The sequence below is a fragment of the Papaver somniferum genome, chromosome 3, assembly GCF_003573695.1.
Source record: "Papaver somniferum cultivar HN1 chromosome 3, ASM357369v1, whole genome shotgun sequence".
Classification (NCBI taxonomy): Eukaryota; Viridiplantae; Streptophyta; class Magnoliopsida; order Ranunculales; family Papaveraceae; genus Papaver; species Papaver somniferum.
In genome coordinates, this window is record NC_039360.1 from 125,398,574 (window position 1) to 125,417,388 (window position 18,815).

The 18,815-nt window shown below is 37.1% G+C and overlaps 1 protein-coding gene across 1 annotated transcript; it reads left to right on the forward strand.

Moving 5' to 3' along the window:
- The first annotated feature begins 12,431 nt into the window (after positions 1–12,431).
- LOC113359937 lies at positions 12,432–14,541 on the forward strand. Its single transcript, XM_026603496.1, has 4 exons — positions 12,432–13,216; positions 13,450–13,573; positions 13,694–13,838; positions 13,970–14,541. Exons 1-4 carry the CDS (start codon positions 12,432–12,434, stop codon positions 14,539–14,541), a joined length of 1,626 nt encoding a protein of 541 aa, XP_026459281.1.
- The last annotated feature ends 4,274 nt before the right edge of the window (positions 14,542–18,815 follow it).

An 18,815-nucleotide genomic window follows, 5' to 3' on the forward strand; every position in this document is an offset into this window, starting at 1 on the left:
TGTTGCATCTCACAGCGGATTCTAGTATTATGTCACCTTTATTGATGATCACTCAAGGAAGGTGTGGCTTTACTTCATGAAGAATAAGTTCGAGGTGTATGAAGTGTTTAAGAAGTGGAAAGCTTTGGTTGAAACAGAAACTGGTCTGAAGTTGAAGTGTTTAAGGTCAGACAACGGTGGTGATTATGACAACAGAATTCTTACAGTTATGTGCTACTAATGGAATTCGTTTGGAGAGGACAGTTCCAAGGATGCCACAGGAGAATGGAGTAGCAGAACGTATGAATTGGACGTTGAATGCACGTGCAAGGTGCATGAGGTTGCAGTCTGGTTTGCCCGAGACCTTCTGGGCACATGCAACAGAGACGGCTGCTTATCTAATTAACAAGACACCTAGTAGTCCATTATATATGAAGATACCAGAGGAGGTTTGGACTGGAAAAAAGGTAAATCTTTCCTATTTGAAAGTTTTTGGTTGTGTTGGTTATGTTCATCTTAGTCCCGGTGAGAGGTATAAGATAGGTGTTCAAGCAAAGAAGTGTATATTCATTGGTTATGGAATTGACACTTTTGGGTATAAACTTTGGGACTATGAGGGTCACAAAGTTATTAGAAGTATAGATGTCACTTTTAATGAGAATGAGTTGTACAAGGACAGGAATGCATCACAAGTTGAAGATGTCAGGTCAAGCAATGTCGATAAGGAGTTGTATATCGATGTTGATGATGTTTTTGGAAGAAGTGTGGAACAAGAAGAGCATGATGTTGCTAATGGCAGAGAAGTACAAGTTGAAGAGACTTCTACTGCAGTTGGAGTTATTCCTACAGTTTCACAAGAAGTACGAAGATCGTCAAGAACTTCTAAACCAAACCCAAGGTATGCTTTGAATTATCTATTACTTACGGATGGAGGTGAACCTGGAGATATTAAGGAAGCACTAGCGGCTGATGATTCAGGCAAGTGGAAACTTGCTATGGAGGATGAGATAAATTCACTTGATGATAATGACACTTGGGTGTTAGTAAAATTACCAAGAGGTAAGAAGGTGTTGCATAACAAGTGGGTTTATCGGATGAAGTCTGAAGCAAATGGAGATATTCGCTTCAAGGATAGGTTGGTTGTGAAAGGTTTCCAGCAAAAACCTGGTGTTGATTACAACGAGATATTTTATCCAGTTGTGAAGATGACTACTATTCGAGTAGTGTTAAGTCTAGTGGCTTCTGAAGATCTCTACCTTGAACAGTTGGAAGTAAAGACATCTTTTCTTCATGGTGACCTATATGAAGAAATTTACATGAAGCAGCCAGAAGGATTCATAGTAAAAGGAAAGGAAGAGATGGTGTGCAAGCTAAAGAAGAGTTTGTATGGTTTAAAACAAGCCCCGAGACAGTGGTACAAGAAGTTTGATAACTTCATGCATAGAAGTGGTTACTCACGGTGTAATGCAGATCATTGTTGTTACTTCAAAAGGAATGATTCTGACTACATCATATTACTACTGTATGTGGATGATATGTTGGTTGCCGGAACATCTCTACAAGAAGTTGAGAATTTGAAGAAACAATTAGCAAGTGATTTTGATATGAAAGATCTTGGTGAAGCAAAGCAAATTATTGGTATGAGGATCATAAGAGACCGAGCTAAGGGTGTACTTATGCTTAGTCAGGCTGAATATATTGAACGAGTGTTGAAAAGGTTCAATATGGAGAATGCTAAACCAGTTAGTTCTCCACTTGGAAGTCAAATTCGTCTTTCAAGTATGCAGTGTGCGAAGACAGATGAAGAAAAGGAGTACATGGCTAACGTAACACATTCTTCGGCTATTGGGAGTCTAATGTATGATATGGTGTGCACGAGACCGGATATTGCACATGCAGTGGAAGTAGTGAGTAGATATGCAAGAAACCCAGAAAAACAACATTGGGAAGCTGTGAAGTGGATTCTCAGGTATTTGAGAGGTAACACAAATGTACCATTGTGCTATGGAAAAGGTGGTTCTATTTTGAGGGGTTATGTGGATGCAGACTTCGCAATTGATGTAGATAAAAGGCGAAGTACGACCGGTTATGTTTATAATATGGGGTCAGCTGCAGTGAGTTGGAACTCACGGTTACATAAGTTGGTGACATTGTCTACTACGGAAGCGGAGTACGTAGCGGTGACGGAAGCGAGCAAGGAGATGATTTGGTTACAAGGATTATTAGCTGAGTTGGGCAAGGAACAAGGAGATAATGTTCTGTTTAGCGACAGTCAAAGTGCTATACATTTAGCCAAGAACTAAGCCTATCATGCTATGACGGAGCATATAGATATCAGTTATCATTTCATTCGGGATATCTTAGAAGAAGGAGAGTTGAAAATCGAGAAGATTCTTGGTTCGAAGAATCCGGCGGATATGTTTACCAAGGGAGTTACATCAGACAAGCTAAAGCTCTGCAAGGCTTTAGTTGGTCTCTCAGAATGAGGATCTGGGAGGGGAGCCGCACTAACAAGGAAGATGTTTTAGCACCGTCAATCCAAAGTTGAAGAATGGAAGACAATCAATAAGTCTTCAAAGTAGGAGATTGTTAGTTATTGAAGACTAATTAATTATTTCCTAAAGTTACTCGTGGTTATTTAGGGAAGGGGTTTCCTAAACCGGTTAGAATTCTTGGTGGCCAAGTTTGTAACCTATATAATAGGTAGTTAGGCCTTGTAGAATTTGTGCATTGTGTAGAAAACGATTAAGAGATCGGTGAGAGATTTCTTGTGCAGCTTTTAGGTCTAAAGCTAGGGTTTCGTTGTGAGAGCATATTGGTGAGGAACAAGAGACAAGGTTATCGTCTCGGGTAATTGTTGCGGTGTAACCAAGGGTTTGCTGGGATTCACACGACGTTGTAATCGTTTTTCTTCATAGTGGATTTGAGTTGGTGCGGCTCAAAGTGGACGTAAACAATATATACAAGTTGTATGTATTGGTCAAACCACTATAAATCTTGTGTCTTGTGAGTTGATTTATCTTTCTCGTATTATTATGGTTGTTTGTGCTTGGTTTACTTATTATTCATCGTAATATCTCAAGATCCGTTATTCCGCGATTGTCAATGATTATTCCCTAAGAAAATCCTCACAACTGCATGGTCAGTTTCTGGAAGTAACCTTTGTGCCTTTGAAAATGATTCTAATTAGCTTAATTAGCCAGAGTTCAAAATTCAAATGCTTGCAGTTTGCATTGGGCCAGCCTTTCAAAGTGAATGGGCTTTTCCAATCACTCTGCCTAAGTCAACAAAATTCCCTTATCGGCAATCCCATGCATGCGCCATGCATAAATAGAATTTAACATTGTGTTGTGTAGATAGAGAGTGAAGGTTTAGTAAATGTTGTGAGTTGTTAGTCTCCCCAAACATTCCAAGAGCCACCCTACTGTATTGAACTTTAAACCGGCCTCTAATCAAGCTTATGATTATAATCTTTTTTTTCCTTTGAAATCATGAAATGCAACTAATTATGTTCCCAAAAAAGATTTTGGTAAGAAAAATATATCTCCCTTCACTCCACACAATCTCCCCTTTATCTGATTATTATTTTGTCTAGCAACATCCCAGAAAAATCTTTTCTTTTTGATATGCATGGGAACACTTTAATGCACTTGGCTTCTGCAATTTATGCACACGGATTGAAAATAATTGCAATAGAAGTCAGCTAACAAGAAAACGTACACATAAATATAATTGAAAATGCTATTTGGGCCACCAATTCGCGACGTGTTCTCGGGTGCAAGAATTTGGGATTCTGGCATGATCTATCTATATAGGTTAACTCCAGTTTCATCTTAGCCTCACACTACTTTCTCATTCCTTTTGTTGATCTTCTAAAGAAAAGCTTTGAGGACCCAATCTTCCCATCAAGACCAACTTATAAGAGTTCTCAAACACAAACAAAAGAAGAAGCAGCCTTTTAGTTTTAGATCATCATCTATAACGTCATAACTCCTCTTTGTACAGTCCCTGATCCCTGTACCAATGATTCTCGTTGGACCGCACCTGGATTGCACGGGCGCTCCATTTTGCGAGCCGTGTCCGTGTCCGACTCGCGTCGGACACGGGACGCACGTGGGACGCTGACACGACGCGTGTCCGATGCATCAATTTGTGCGTCATGCGCGCGTCTGGTTTGGACGCACCAGTAACTCGTATTTGACGCGCTTTTTTCCTTCATTTTCAGTTAAACTTCTTCCTTTATTTTTACTATTATTAACTAAATGAAGAAAGACAATCATTTAGATCAATTATTTAGGTTTTTATTAGGGTTTTGTTATTGGAAATGACATCATGTATATCTTTAGTTGGGTATGTGTTGCTCTAAGAATGCATTTTGATTGTGCCATGTGTTTAACAGTGATTAATTGCTTGACCTTCGACGTGTATTAACAAACGATATCTTCTTTTCCTTTGAAATTTATACACATGTAGCATCATATTCTAAGTTTTAGGATCGAAACACTTGACTTTGTTGTATAAATACATGATTGTATATATAAATAAAATATGTATATACGTGTCCGCGTCCTAGTTTTCAGAGAATTTTGTAGTGTCCGCATCGTGTCCGCGTCTGTGCAACCCAGGACCGCACACAAAACCACTCTTAAATCGTATTAATCCCAAAATACTTTCAAAAGGGATGATGAGCCCTTTTAAGAAGCGGTGATCCCCAAACTGAATGTGGTGTTGACCAATTTTGAATTCACGTCATTGCTATCATCACCCAATAACTTTACTATTATAATGACATGCGCCTAATATATCTATCTTTCAGATGTATTTAAGTAATTAAGAAGGTATTGGAGCGTTTAATTCTGCTTAAAAAACTCCTAGCAGACTTTACTAATACTAATTTTGTGTTGATTGGCACTACAGTTGGAGATGATGTACCTTGTCCTTGCAAGTTACCACCATCAAAGTATTGTGAAGCAGATTTTATTCCCCGCATCACAGAGAAAGGAAGCAATTTCTTTTTCTCTTCGAGATTATTCTCACCATTATTTTACATGCTTGCACACACATTGACAAATGAAGTAAGAGAAATGGATTTTACAGACAGAAATTTAAAAGGATTATTAAATTCCTCGCAAGTGAGGTCTTAGAACAGTTCCTATGAACTCAACAAACCTGTAGTTTTTTTTTATTTTACTCCCATTATGGACTCAACAAACATGAAACGGATAGGAAAACCAACAAATATGAGGGTTTGTTGAGTGAGGCAGTAGAACAAACACGCGCTTGATGGAAAACCGGGCGGCTAAACCAAGCACGCTGGCGTGTGTTCCAGAAACACTGGGGTGTGACCCAAAACCGCCAGTTTTTCCTTCACACGCCACTCAAAATTTCACAATTTCATACCATCTCAATACTCACTTTTTCCTTATTTTAAACACAACTATTCATATCAACTCAATCTACCAGAAAAATTCTCTATAAATTCCATTTCTAACAAATATGGCACCCTCATCGCAACACAAAAACAATCACAACAAGAAACAAAACAAGATACACAACAATCACAACCAAGAAACAAAATCATAAGTAGCTAAAGCTTCCAAAATTACAATTGGTTTTGGATAATGACCCTTATATTAGCCTGCACATACAACCAGACACACATGCCACGTCCAGTGCATGCAATCAAGACTACCTAGCATTCTTGGAAAATCCTCGCGGTGTTTTTTGCAGTTATTCTTTGAACATCTTCTTGAGTAGGCTTTCTTAAAAAGGTTGGACCAAAATGCTCGATTATTGTTTCGCAAAACAATTTGAGATACCTAAAGGCGGTTGTTTTCCCAATACGGGGGGCCGCACTGACCTTTTGTTCGGGACTAAAGCCTCGTACATGTCGTGCATCATACTGATAATTAAATAAAGGTTGTACCAGATAAAGCTCGGCAATAATCCTTTGCGTCAAGTTGCGGCCCATGCGGAATCGTCGCTAAAAATCCTCATCAGAATAGACGCAATCATGATTAAAATAATCATGCATCATCTTGTCGTAGTAAAAAATATTGATCTCGCCACGTTCATCGTCTATTCATAACTTCATATGGCTCTAAAGGTTTAGGTATGATCCCGGTTTGTAATTGCAACATAAAATTTCACCTCCTTTTATCTTGAATTGCATCTTCATCCATTTGATGCAAAAACTCCACACATTTATTCCTCTTCTTCATACAACATTTCATCCATCTCCATATCTTCCTCAAAAGAACTAAAATCAGGATTCATGGTTGAAAATCGAAAGCAATTGAAATTAAGAAAAGATTGATCAGATGAAAGGTTGTTTTGAATTTGTGAGATCAAACTCGAGTTGTATTTATGGAGGTAGAAACTAGCCGCTCATGTGACCATTTAAAAGTAGTCGTTTCGCGGTTTTGGTTCACCCTCTAGTGGTTTTACCACGCACGCTAGCGTTTCTTCTTCACACGCCAGCGGCTTAACTTCGTCTCGGTGTTTGACAATCAACCGCCCACTTCACTTCCCATAATACAGAATCACCTTTGCCTATCCACTTGACTCAACAAATATTTTGCTTCATACATTGTCATAAAAATTACCCTTACAAAATAAAATAATCCTCTTTTTCGGATCTAATAGATTTGGGTAATATCCATAGAAACCTTGATTTAAAATGTCCGGATATTTTAGCACAAGTAGGGGAAATCATATTTCGCATGCCGATGCCATCACCATCCGTGATGCGTCGAGCACTAAAATCAGCACGTGGACTCTGTAGTTGATGGAGAAAGAAAATGGAGAAAGGAGATGAATGTTGTGAAATTGGAGGCATATAAAAAATGGTCCTACATGTATAAGTCTTTTTTGATGGAAAATACAAGTTTTGATTTATTTAGCAATTGGAGAATTGGGTTGTGGGGCTTTCTCTATGGTTGGGGAGGAGCTTATTATCAATCATAAACTTTTCTTCTTTTTACTCTTATCCTCCATTTTTATATCCCTTAGTTGACACTTTGAAAGAGAAAAAAAAAAGTTGGAGCAAAAGGGCTTCTCTTTTGTCGTTCTAATCAAATGTTCTTTCATGTTGGCATCACCACTAACATTATCAGACATCTTTCTTTATCTACTTATAGAACTTTTTCTCTTGCCGAAAGATTAATGGAAGAAGTACTGATGGTCTTTTTTTGTTGTTGGGCATCCATAGTGGGGTACTATGGTTGTTTATTATCCTCCCATAGAAGAGAACCATCTTATCCGGTGACAGTTGCGTATTGTAATATGTGGATCTTCCGTACATGCAGCATGCTGGTTCAAAACTCCGATCGAAAATAATTAACCTACGGGAAAGAATTAATTAGTCTACAATGAGTTCACTGGGCATCAGCCATTAGGTATTTTCCGGTGGTTTTGGCCTTTTTTTTTCTTAATGATCGGTAAAAAATTTGATGCTGCAACCTCTTTTTAATCGTCTGATAAGAACGATTCGCAAGTAAAATTAACACTGGCATACCATATAGCAGTGACGAAACTAGAGTTGTTTCTGGGCCGCACGCGCGCTACACCGATGTATTCAACGAGTATATAGCTTTGGCCGACAGGTCCGGGTAATCTTCGAAAATTTCATCGTGATGGGGATAGATCATTGCAATGACCTTGGCCGGAATGACCAGACTACGGGACCCTTCAACAATGTTGAGCGTTAAAACCGTCGTTGCATCAGCATCTGGTGACATGCCCATCTGGGTGTAAGCCATATACATGGATTCTTGTTCATGTGTACGGGCCAGTTATCAGGGTCAACTTAGACGATGTTTATATCCTCAGCATGCGAACTTGTAAAATCACCAGTTGACAGACTTGCTCTGCTTTCTGGGCAGGGATAAAGTGAATATGCTACTCTAACGGTCGTAAATACGTAAACCCAATTAGAACGGTGTGCTCACTCCCTGTTCATCACAACACGACACGAAATATGTTAAGGATTACTCCTACCAATAGGTGGGTTGCGCCTAGGCCCGCAGGCATCCGGTGTAAAAACTTTAGCCGCATCTCTGGAGATAAGATCGTTACGCGGTTTATCTTCGCTCGACCAGGTACTTGTTACTGGAAAACGATCTTCGGTTTTCGGTTCTCGGAACTAGAGTTAGCTTCAACCACACCCAAATTCTTAAGACGTATCGGAAAGTTCTTTCGGATGGCATTTTCAATCGTGCTTCGGTCCCCCGCACACAAGGACAAATCCTTTCCTACGCAATGACAAAGTAGACTGATGGTTATCATCAAAAAATGTACATGCTTGGGACTTTAAAAAAGCCATTACCCGAGCAGCCACTAGCCCACTTAACTAGAAACCAGTACTAGTAGAGGCAAAATAAGAAATATACAAAAGGCTTAATTACTATAGGCCGGCCTTTCCATATCACCAAACCTTTCATAATGTGGTTGACTTTGCTATTGTTGACTAATATTTCAATGGTCAAGCGTTGAATCATGATGATGTGCACTAACTCATTGAGTAGTTTTCTAAAAAGATTCTACACTGTGACAAAAGTGGCTGCTGCAAAATAAATCTCATCTTGACTAAGGCAAATAGATAGTCTTTTTAAAGGGGCAAACAAAATTGTTGAGAAACCTGACTCCAAAATTACCCGGCGTCATTAGGGGCTATCCTAAAAAAATTATGGACGACACAAAAAGACAAAAAAAATCATCCAACCGTAAATCTAAACTACCCCAATCTCGGATTTTTCGAAATGATAATTTTATCCTCCATAATCAGTAGATAAAACTACAATCGGTAGTTTAATGTGGTTTGTTTCATTTGTTTTTCTACGAAACCCATAATCGGTAGCTAATTCTATAATCGGGTGTATGTCTGTATTTAATCGGTAGTTTGTATCATAATTGGTAGTGTCTGTGTATATAATCGGTTGTTAACTCTATAATCGGTAGTTAGTCGTATATAAGGCGAGTTTGGTACTATTGTAGCTTTTGCAAAAGCGCTTTTTCTGTTGTGCTGTGTTGTGCGTTGATGTGCTGTGCTACGGAAAAAAACAGTTAGACGTTTGGTAAACTCTAATCTTAAAATTGTTGTGAGTTTAAAAACCAATGAAATTTTATTTGGTAAATTATCATGTGAAGTGATGTTGATATATCTAATGACGAAAATAGACATGTTTAAAAATATGTTGTTATTATTATTATTACTATCATAGAATTTTTAGTATTAGTATTATTATATTATGGCCACTATGAACTTCTTGTACAAAAATCATCATAAAGATTTTGTATAACATCAATCCAAGTAATATTGCTCCAAAAAAAAATAAAATAAATAATCCAAGTAATATTCGCTAGTTTCGTTGCTACAAAAAAAAAAAAAATCATTGTGGTCGTGTTGCGTACTATGTTTTCTATTTACGCGGGTTTGGAATATCCATCACTTGTATTTCCTCGCAGTACCATATAATAGAAATCTAGGGACAAATCTTGTCATATTAACAAAATAATAAGGTTAAAAAAGGGAATTTGTTATTTCAATTTTTTGTGGGTCCACAGCTTCTGCTTTTCAACTTTTAAAAGCAGGCCTAAAATGGAAGTGTTTTTGGTAAAAAGCGCTTTGAATATTTTTTTTACCAAACATAATTATTAGTAAAAGTTTGTTACAAAGTGCTTTTGATGAAAAAAATCAATCCCAAACGAGGTTGTAGTTGGTTTTGGGAAACTTTTTCCTATTGTTTGGTGGTTTAGTTTTTGGTGTGATAGAGAGAGGAAGAAGAGAAAGAAGAAGAAGCGGGAGTTTACCATTTTTCTTAAATCAACAAGAAACATGGATGGTATGAAGAAGAAGGTGAAGAACATAATGTTGAAGCTACACTACCGTATAGAGAAGACGATTTGGGGTATATGTTGAATGATCCAAACTTTTATGGAGAGGAAACCCTAGACGACGCTTTCATGGAGAAAACCGGAGAATCAATCGAGATCGAAGCTAACGATGCATCTAACACACAGGTATTGTGTTAAGATACTCATAAACCACTTTATAAGCGTTTGTATGAGTTTTTGAACGAGAAAATTCGATTTTTGAATATATTGAATGCCATGAACTAACCAGAATCGGTAGATAATATGGTTATATATCTACCGATTATCAACAACTGTGTAATAATATATCCATAATCATTAGAGAAGGGAACATAGAATTCTATCAATTATGAAAAAACCCCAAATTGAAATTTCAATTTGGAATAATCGGAAGTTTCGCAAACTTACATAACTACCGATTGTCAAAGTCGCCTCAAATACAGATATTTCAAAACTTGAATTATTGGTTTGTTTCATAATCTGCAATCGGTAGATTATGAAAATTCTTAAACCTCCGATTATTGTATCGCCTCAAAATCAAACTCCTCTAAAACTGAATTTTTTGGAATTCTTCAGATCTCATAATCGGTAGATATATTTTGTTTTTCTACCGATTCACTAATAATCGGGCGTATGAGAAATATAACTTCTACCGATTATTCATACAGAAAACGTGAACTTTTCAAAGTATTTAATCGGAAGTATATAAACTTTATTTATCCTCCGATTGTGTATCAGTCGGTAGATATGTGCTATCCCGTGCTTCCGATTGTAGTGGTCTAACTTGTTGTTATTGTTTGTAGGCTATTGTAGCGGTGGATGATGAATTTTATTTGAGTCCTGATACTTCCCACCACTATGCAAACGATTTGGTATACTCATGACTTCTCTTTCTTATTCTTCAAATAATATATGTTAAATGCTTATGCTTATGATGTTTGTTTTGTTATATGCGCATTTATTCATTTAGAAGTAAGAAGGAGGCCTTATTCTGGAATTTAAGAGGCCTGAGAAGACCAAGGTCTCAAAATAAATTATGGTCTCTTGCCAATCAATTTATTCCTTCAGTAGTTTTTGTAGCAGAACCAAAAGTTATGTGTACTCCTTCTTTTTGCAATAAGCTAAATCTGCCATGAATGCAGAGTATGGAAATTCATAATTCAGTCAATCATAATAAGGGAAATATTTGGGTATTTTGGAATAAAGCTCTTCCTACACCTTCAGTAGTTTGTATGTCTAGTCAAATGATCACTATTAGTATTGGAGATGTGCTTATTTCTGGTATTCATGCACATGTGGGGGTGAATCAGAGAAGGTTTTTAAGGGCAGAAATGAAAGCAATTAGTGAACTTCAGAAGCCTTGGTTAGCAATTGGTGGTTTTAATTCTATTATCTCATCAGATGAAAAAGTTGGAGGCAGAACTCCTAATAGAAGATCAATGCAAGATTTCAATGATTGTCTCAACAATTGTGCACTAATACAAGCTCCAAAATCAGTAATATCTCACTCTCGGTCTAATTGTCAACATGGTAATAGCAGAATTCTTTGTCATTTAGATAGAGCACTTTATAATCATCTATAGTTCCAGAAATTTGCAGAATGGGGTTACAAAGTGGGTCTTAGAATTGCATCAGATCATGCACCTTTGCTGGGAGGTACTGCTCATTTTCCTAAGCCAGCAAATATTTCATTTAAATTTAAGAAGATGTGGTTGGACCATCCAAATTTTATGGAAGTTGTTGCACAATGTTGGTCTGAAGAAGTTTCTGGAAATCCAGCTTACATTTTCCAATATAAATTAAAGAGGTTAAAAGCCATAATAAAGGATTGGAATTGGAGAGTATTTGGCAATGTTAATGTGCAGATAAAGGAAGCTGAAGAAAAAGTGAAAGCTGCTATGCTCTTTTATGATAATGGTCCATCTGATATTGAGGCTTTTAATAATTTGGCTCAAGCTCAAAATATTTATAATTCAAAAGAAACTCAGCTCAATTCTATGATGAAGGGAAAAGCAAGGATTAAATGGGTTAAAGAAGGCTCTTCAAACACTGGTTTTTTCCATGCAAATTTGAAGATTAGACAAGCAAGTAATTTCATAAGTGAAATTCAAGATACTAATTGACAGATTACTTCAAACCAAGAGGGAATTGCTGAAATTTTGGTGAATCATTATGAGCAGAAATCCAAGTATAAAGAAGTGGAGCAAGTTGATCATTTACTGAATGTTATTCCAAAAGTAATTAATGAAGAAGATCAACAAATGCTTGATGAAATTCCTAGTGCAGAAGAAATAAAAGCAACAGTCTTAGTATGGACTCAGATAGTTCTCCAGGTCCAGATGAATTTTCTGGAGCTTTCTATAAAGCCTGTTGGGAGATTATTAATCATGATATCACTCAAGCTATTCAGTTTTGCTGGTCCATAAAGTTCATCCCAAAGGGTCTCAATTCAATTTTTCTTGTTCTAATTCCTAAAGTTGATGGAGCAAAGAACCCTGATCAATTTAGACCAATTGGTCTTAAGCAATGTGAGCTTTAAAGTATTTACAAAAATCATCAACTCAAGAATGAGTACTATTATGGCAAAGTTGATATCTCCTCAACAGTCAGCCTATATCAAGGGCAGAAGCATTCAAGATCAAATTATGTTGGCTTCAGAAATGGTGAATGAAATGAAGAAAACAAGAAGAGGGAGCAATGTAGGAGTGAAGCTTGATATATCACAGGCATATGACTCAGTTAGCTGGGAATTTTTACTTCAAGTACTGAGCAGGTATGGATTTTCCAATAGATGGTGTCAATGGTTGAAAATTTTATTTGAATCTGCAAGAATTTCTGTGTCAATAAATGGAGGACCACATGGCTTCTTTTCTGTTGGAAGAGGCTTGAGACAAGGAGATCCTTTGTCTCCAACTCTTTTTGTGCTTATGGAAGATGTCTTAAGTAGATGCATTTTGAAGATGGTGCAAGAAAAGCTGATAAGTCCAATGGTGATTAGGAAAGGAATTCATCCAACCCACTTATTTTTTGTTGATGATGTGTTTTTATTTTGCAATGGAGCCAAAAAAAGTGTTGAGCATCTTGCAAAACTATTGGAAGACTATCAAAGAGGTTCAGGGCAAAGAATAAATAAAGCTAAAAGTAAGTTGTTTATTGATGGAACCACTTCATTAAGGAAGCAACTAATTAAGGAGATTCTACACATGGAGATTAACACATTTCCTGATAAATATTTAGGAGTAATCCTTGCTCCTGGCAAAGTAAAAATCAGTTCAGTGTGGCCAATGGTTGAGTTAATGCAAAAAAAGTTAGCAGCTTGGAAGGGAAGGCTCTTATCATTTCAAGACAGATTGGTGTTAATCAAGTCAGTGCTACAAAGTATACCAATTTATAATATGGCAATCTACAAATGGCCTAAATCTGTGATGAAAATTTGTGAAAAATCATGAGAAACTTTCCATGGTCAGGTGATGGAGAAACCAGAAATTATACTATTTTGTCTTGGAAGAAAGTCTGCACTCCATATAATGAGGGAGGTTTGGGAATTCAAAGGCTAGAGGTCATTAACATAGCTCTTCTCATGAAAATGATGTGAAGAATTATAAACTCAAAGGAAGATTGGGCTATGTTTATCAAAGCAAATTTCACAAATAGAAAAGGGCAATGGAGTGATGACTGGAAGAAATCTACCATTTGGTCAGGTTTAAAATGGGCTTGGAATGTATTACAAGACAAGATTAAATGGTGTGTTGGCAATGGTCAAAGCATATCAGTATAGAATGATGTTTGGGTTGGAGATAGTCCATTAATCCTCAAAACTGAGTACAATTCTTATGTGAAGAATAATCTGCATATGAAAGTGGCAAATCTTATTTACAACAACAGATGGGAGGTGCCAATGGAGACGCAACAACTTCTGAATGCTAAAAATTTGCCTGAGCTGGGTATAGGGCATGATCAGCTAATATGGACTGGCAATTTACAAGGTAAATTCACAATAAACTCAGCCATTGCTATTTTAAGACACAAAGAACCAGAACTGCATTGCTATAAATATATATATGGAATTCCTTCCTACATCATAGCATAGCTGGTAATGTTTGGAAATTACTTCAAGGAGTGTTTGTAGATGACACAGTCATGGTGAAAAGAGGATATGAATTAGCTTCCAGATGCTGTGTATGTGAGGAAAGCCAAGACAGTATGAATCACTTGTTATGGCACTGTTCTTTTAGTGTAGAAATTTGGAGCTGGCTCCGCAGTATCTTTGAAGTTGGTCTTCCTCATTCTTTTGATAATATCTGGAACTATTCAAAGAATAAAAGTCCTCTCATGAAAGAAGTTTGGATTACTGCTGCTTGCTATATTATCAAGGAACTATGGTTTCAAAAGAATAAAAAATATTTTGAGGAGGTCAAGCCAAATATTCAGCATTTCAAGCAAAAAATAATAAAAATTGTATCTGAAGGAGGACTGAGAATGAAGGGCACTAAATGGAATCAGAATTATGATCTTCAAATAATTGATTTCTTCAATTTGGGTTGCAGACAAAGAAAATTTCAGTGCATTAAAAGTTTCTACTGGATTCCTCCACAAATAGGTTTTACTCTCTTTTATTGTGATGGAGCATCAGTGGGTAATCTAGGAGCAGCAGGATTTGGTATTGTTGTAAGGAATCATCTGTATTAGGTGGTTGGGGGTATGGCTGGAGGTATTGGTATTGGTATTGCTACCAATTATATTGCAGAAACTTATGATGTGGTATGTGCAGCTGAATTGGCTGTTGAATGGGGTGAAAAGCATATAATTATCAGTTCAGATTCTAAAACTGTCATATCAGAATTTTCCAGAAATCAAGTTCCTTGGTTAATTAGAATGAGATGGTTGAAAGCAATGAAGAAAATCTCCTCAATTCAGTTTAATCATTGCTTCAGAGAAGGAAATTTCTCAGGTGACACGGTAGCAAAGAAGGCAGCCAAGATTATTGCAGGTGAAAGGAAGATTTTCATTGGTAGACCTAAATTTCTTACTAGAATTGAAATGCCAAGAACTGTGTATTACAGATTTTGTTAAAAAGTTGGGCAATAGTTTAGTTGTTTTATGTTTCTGGGCCTATTAAGTTGGCCTCCTTTTGTTGCTTTTTCTGGGCCTATATAGTTGGCCTTCTTTTCTTTTCCTTATTTTTGCAACCTCCAATTTTTGGTTCTCTTCTTTTTAATAATATCTATGACTTAGAAAAAAAAAAGTAAAAAGGAGGCAAATGAATGGCTCATCAACAAGGAAAAAGAGAAGATGTGCATGGTAGTTAGAACCCTTGTGTGAAGGATATTCGGTTTGAAATGACATGTGAGTGAAGTGGGGTGAAAAAGAGTCACCAAGGTAAGAATCATAAGTATATAAGGAAGACGAAGATGAGGAAATACTGAACTCATACAAAGAAGATTGGATGCCCATTTAAGATTGCCTTCTATAAGCCCTGTGGTAGGGAAGGTAAAGAGTGTAAAATGTTTAAAGTTGTTAATGGTTGTCACAACCACGATGATCCGGATAATCTTATTGGACATGTAATGGTTGCGAAATTAAAACCACATGAAATGGATACGGTGAAGTCTATGAGGATTTGTAAAGCGAGTGCGATCTTAAGTAAGATTAAGAAGGACGACCCCGACAACCTTTCATCTTTTTTTACGATCAAGGCGGCCCTGGAAACGATCAAAAGGACGGAATGGGATGGTAGAACGGTTATGCAACAATCAGAGTGGTCGGCGGAGTTACATGACTACACATTGCGAACGGAAGAAAAGGATGGTAAAGTGGTACGTATTTTCTTGGCATATCCTTTGATGATCCAATTGGCACAATGCTTTCATAAAATTTTGTTGATAGATGCAACTTATAAGACAAACAGATATAACATGTTGTTGTTGAATATTGCTTGTCACACTTCGGACAAAATCACGTTTACTATTGCATGGGGTTTAATGGATCATGAGAATAATGTGAGTTTCATTTGGATGTTGGAGACATTGAGGTCCATTTATAACGGTGATAATTTTCCAAGGGTAATTGTAACGGATAATGATCAAGCCTTAATGCATGCAATAGCGGTAGTGTTTCCGGAAGCCCGAAATTTGCAATGTACGTGGCACATTCAATGCAACCTCAAATCCAATTGCCATCACCATTTTCAAGATAAAAACCAAGAAACGGTACCAAGAGGTCGAAGAAAGAGGATGAACGCATTAGTAAATTAACCCTGGAAGAACAAGAAGAAGAGAAGAGGTTATTTGATGAAAAATGGAAGGATGATGGAATGATTTGGAGAGCATTCATGAAAGCATGTTACAAGATCGTTTGGTCGAAGACCGAGGAAATTTACGAACATAACTTGAAGAAATTTGAGGATGAATATGGAACGGACTACCCAAAACCGGTTGAGTATTTTAAAAAACAATGGTTACCGATTAAAGAGAGGTTTGTGTTTGCATGGACATATGAGTATTGTAACTTCAAGAACGAGGCGACAAGCATTGCGGAAGGGTCTCATGGCCGGTTAAAGAAAATATTAATTTGTAGTCAAAATGGAGTTGTGTCGATCCAAGAAGCAACCCATGAATACACCAATTGTGATCTCATAAAGATTAAAGGTTGTATGCAATTTAGTGCACATAGATTCCCTACGGAACATGAAAATGAAAGATTTCTTCTAAGGGGAATTGTTCATAAAGTTTCAAGATGGGCAATAACTCACATGATGGAACAATTGAAGCTTTATAGAGCTTACGATAACGAGAATACGGTTTGTGTTTGCAAGGATATGATAAGTATTGGACTCCCTTGTCGTCATAAAATGGGTAGGTACGTCGAAGTGATTGACATCAATGATATTCATCCATTTTGGAAGAAATTAAATTTCACCCCAAGCACCCCGGTAGTTGAAGGTCCGTCGTGGTATGAGTCCAAATTGTGTGCACAAATAGTCAAACGTTGCGCTACAACAAATGGCACCAAGAAGCAAATATTGATGCACCATTTGGAGGAAGCCCTACACCCTTGTTTAAGGGAGGTTGATGAACCTATTAAGCAAAAGGGTACGGGTAGGCCGAGCACTGAAGTGTCTAAGACCGTCGAAAGAAAAGAGTTGAAGGAGAATTTGTCTAAAAAAAGTGACCCGAGTAGGCACATGTATACGGAATCCGAATTTGAAGATGAGCAGGAACCTAAGAAAAGAGGTCGTCCAACAAAGGATCAAAGTGGACCAACCGCACGAAAAGTGAAACCAAAGGTATCTACGGAGCCTTATCAAGTAAGTCAATCCGAGGTGGTGGAAGAAGTTGTGTTAGTGGAGACCCAAACTAGCTCTGTTGTTGTTGATCAAATGAGCAACTCACAACCGACGGAAATGGTGACTATCAAAGAGAAGTGTGGTACTCTTCGTTGTCCTAGGGATCTTCATGGAAGACCAAATCGATCCACGTATACAATATACAAAGAGTATTTGTAAAAACTCCCTCCTCTCATTCTTCCTTTTGTTTTGTCCACTGACGAGGTTGATGGGGATGGCAATTGTGGGTTTCACGTCGCTACAGAACAAATTGGTTACTTTGGAGAGGCGGTTAACGAAGATGTCACCAAATGGAAATATTTAAGAACTAAGATGGCGATAAAACTAATAAAATACAAGGATTTATATATGGAGATGATGAAGCGAGGAGATATACACGACAAATAACTAGAATTCAAAGACTTAATTGCGCGTGTAAAGTGCCGAAAGGGATTAAAGACGATCGGATCCAAGTATTGGATGTCAATGCCTAAATATAGATATCTCTTAGCGGATGTTTTGAATTGCGTGGTACATTTGTTTGTTCCTCCTAAGTATGGACATTCTTTTACGTTTGCACCTACAAGGACGGTTTGTGATAAATCGGTTAAAGATAGAAGAATTGTTATGGCATTTGTGAATGAGATGCATTTTATCGGTTTAAGAGTAAAGAGAGATTGCCCATTACCTCCGTTGAGTGGTTGGACGGATTACTTCCCAACGAATCATTCTAAGGATTGGTTGAAACAATATGAGAGCAACATGTTGGGTTGGGATCGCGTCATGAACACCAACTTTCCGGAAGGCCTACTAGAAGATGAAGATGAATGATCGTTATATTTGAAAGATGTATTTTGAACCGCCCTATTTGTACATGTTTTTTTGGAAAATACTGTGAAGTATAAAGCTATAACCGGTAGTTATATTATCAATATATCAACCGATTTTACAAGCTTTTGGAAACAGACTCAATCAATGTTATAATCGGTTATTAACTTTTCTAATTTAACTTCCGACTATCACCAAACTCTGAAAAAAAGCTGAAAATTTTCCCAGTATCGGTAGACAAGTTAATACATAAACTTCCAATTGTCACCAAACTCTGACAAAAAAGCTGAAAATTTTCCCAGAATCGGTAGAAAAGTTAATACATAAACGTCCAATTGTTACCAAACCCTGACAAAAAAACTGAAAATTTTCCCAGAATCGGTAGAAAAGTTAATATATAAACTTCCGATTGTCACCAAACTCTGACAAAAAAACTGAAATTTTTCCCAGAATCGGTAGACAACATATTATATAACCTTCCAATTGTCACCAAGCTTTGACAAAAAACTGAATTTTTTCCTAGAATCGGTAGACAACATATTACATAAACTTCCGATTGTTAACAAATCCTGACAAAAAAGCTGAAATTTTTCCCAGAATCGGTAGACAATATAACATAATAACTTCTGATTGCAACAATCAATAAATATTTATACTGTTGCGGCGGACTTCAGGAATTCATAACTTCCATCATAAGTGAATTCTTCACCCTTTTCCACTAAGTACTGTCTTTTTGGGAGTGTCTCCTACATAAACAAACACAAAAGAATTCCAAGTTCGTTTTAGTAAGAAATATTAGACACCCGGGGTT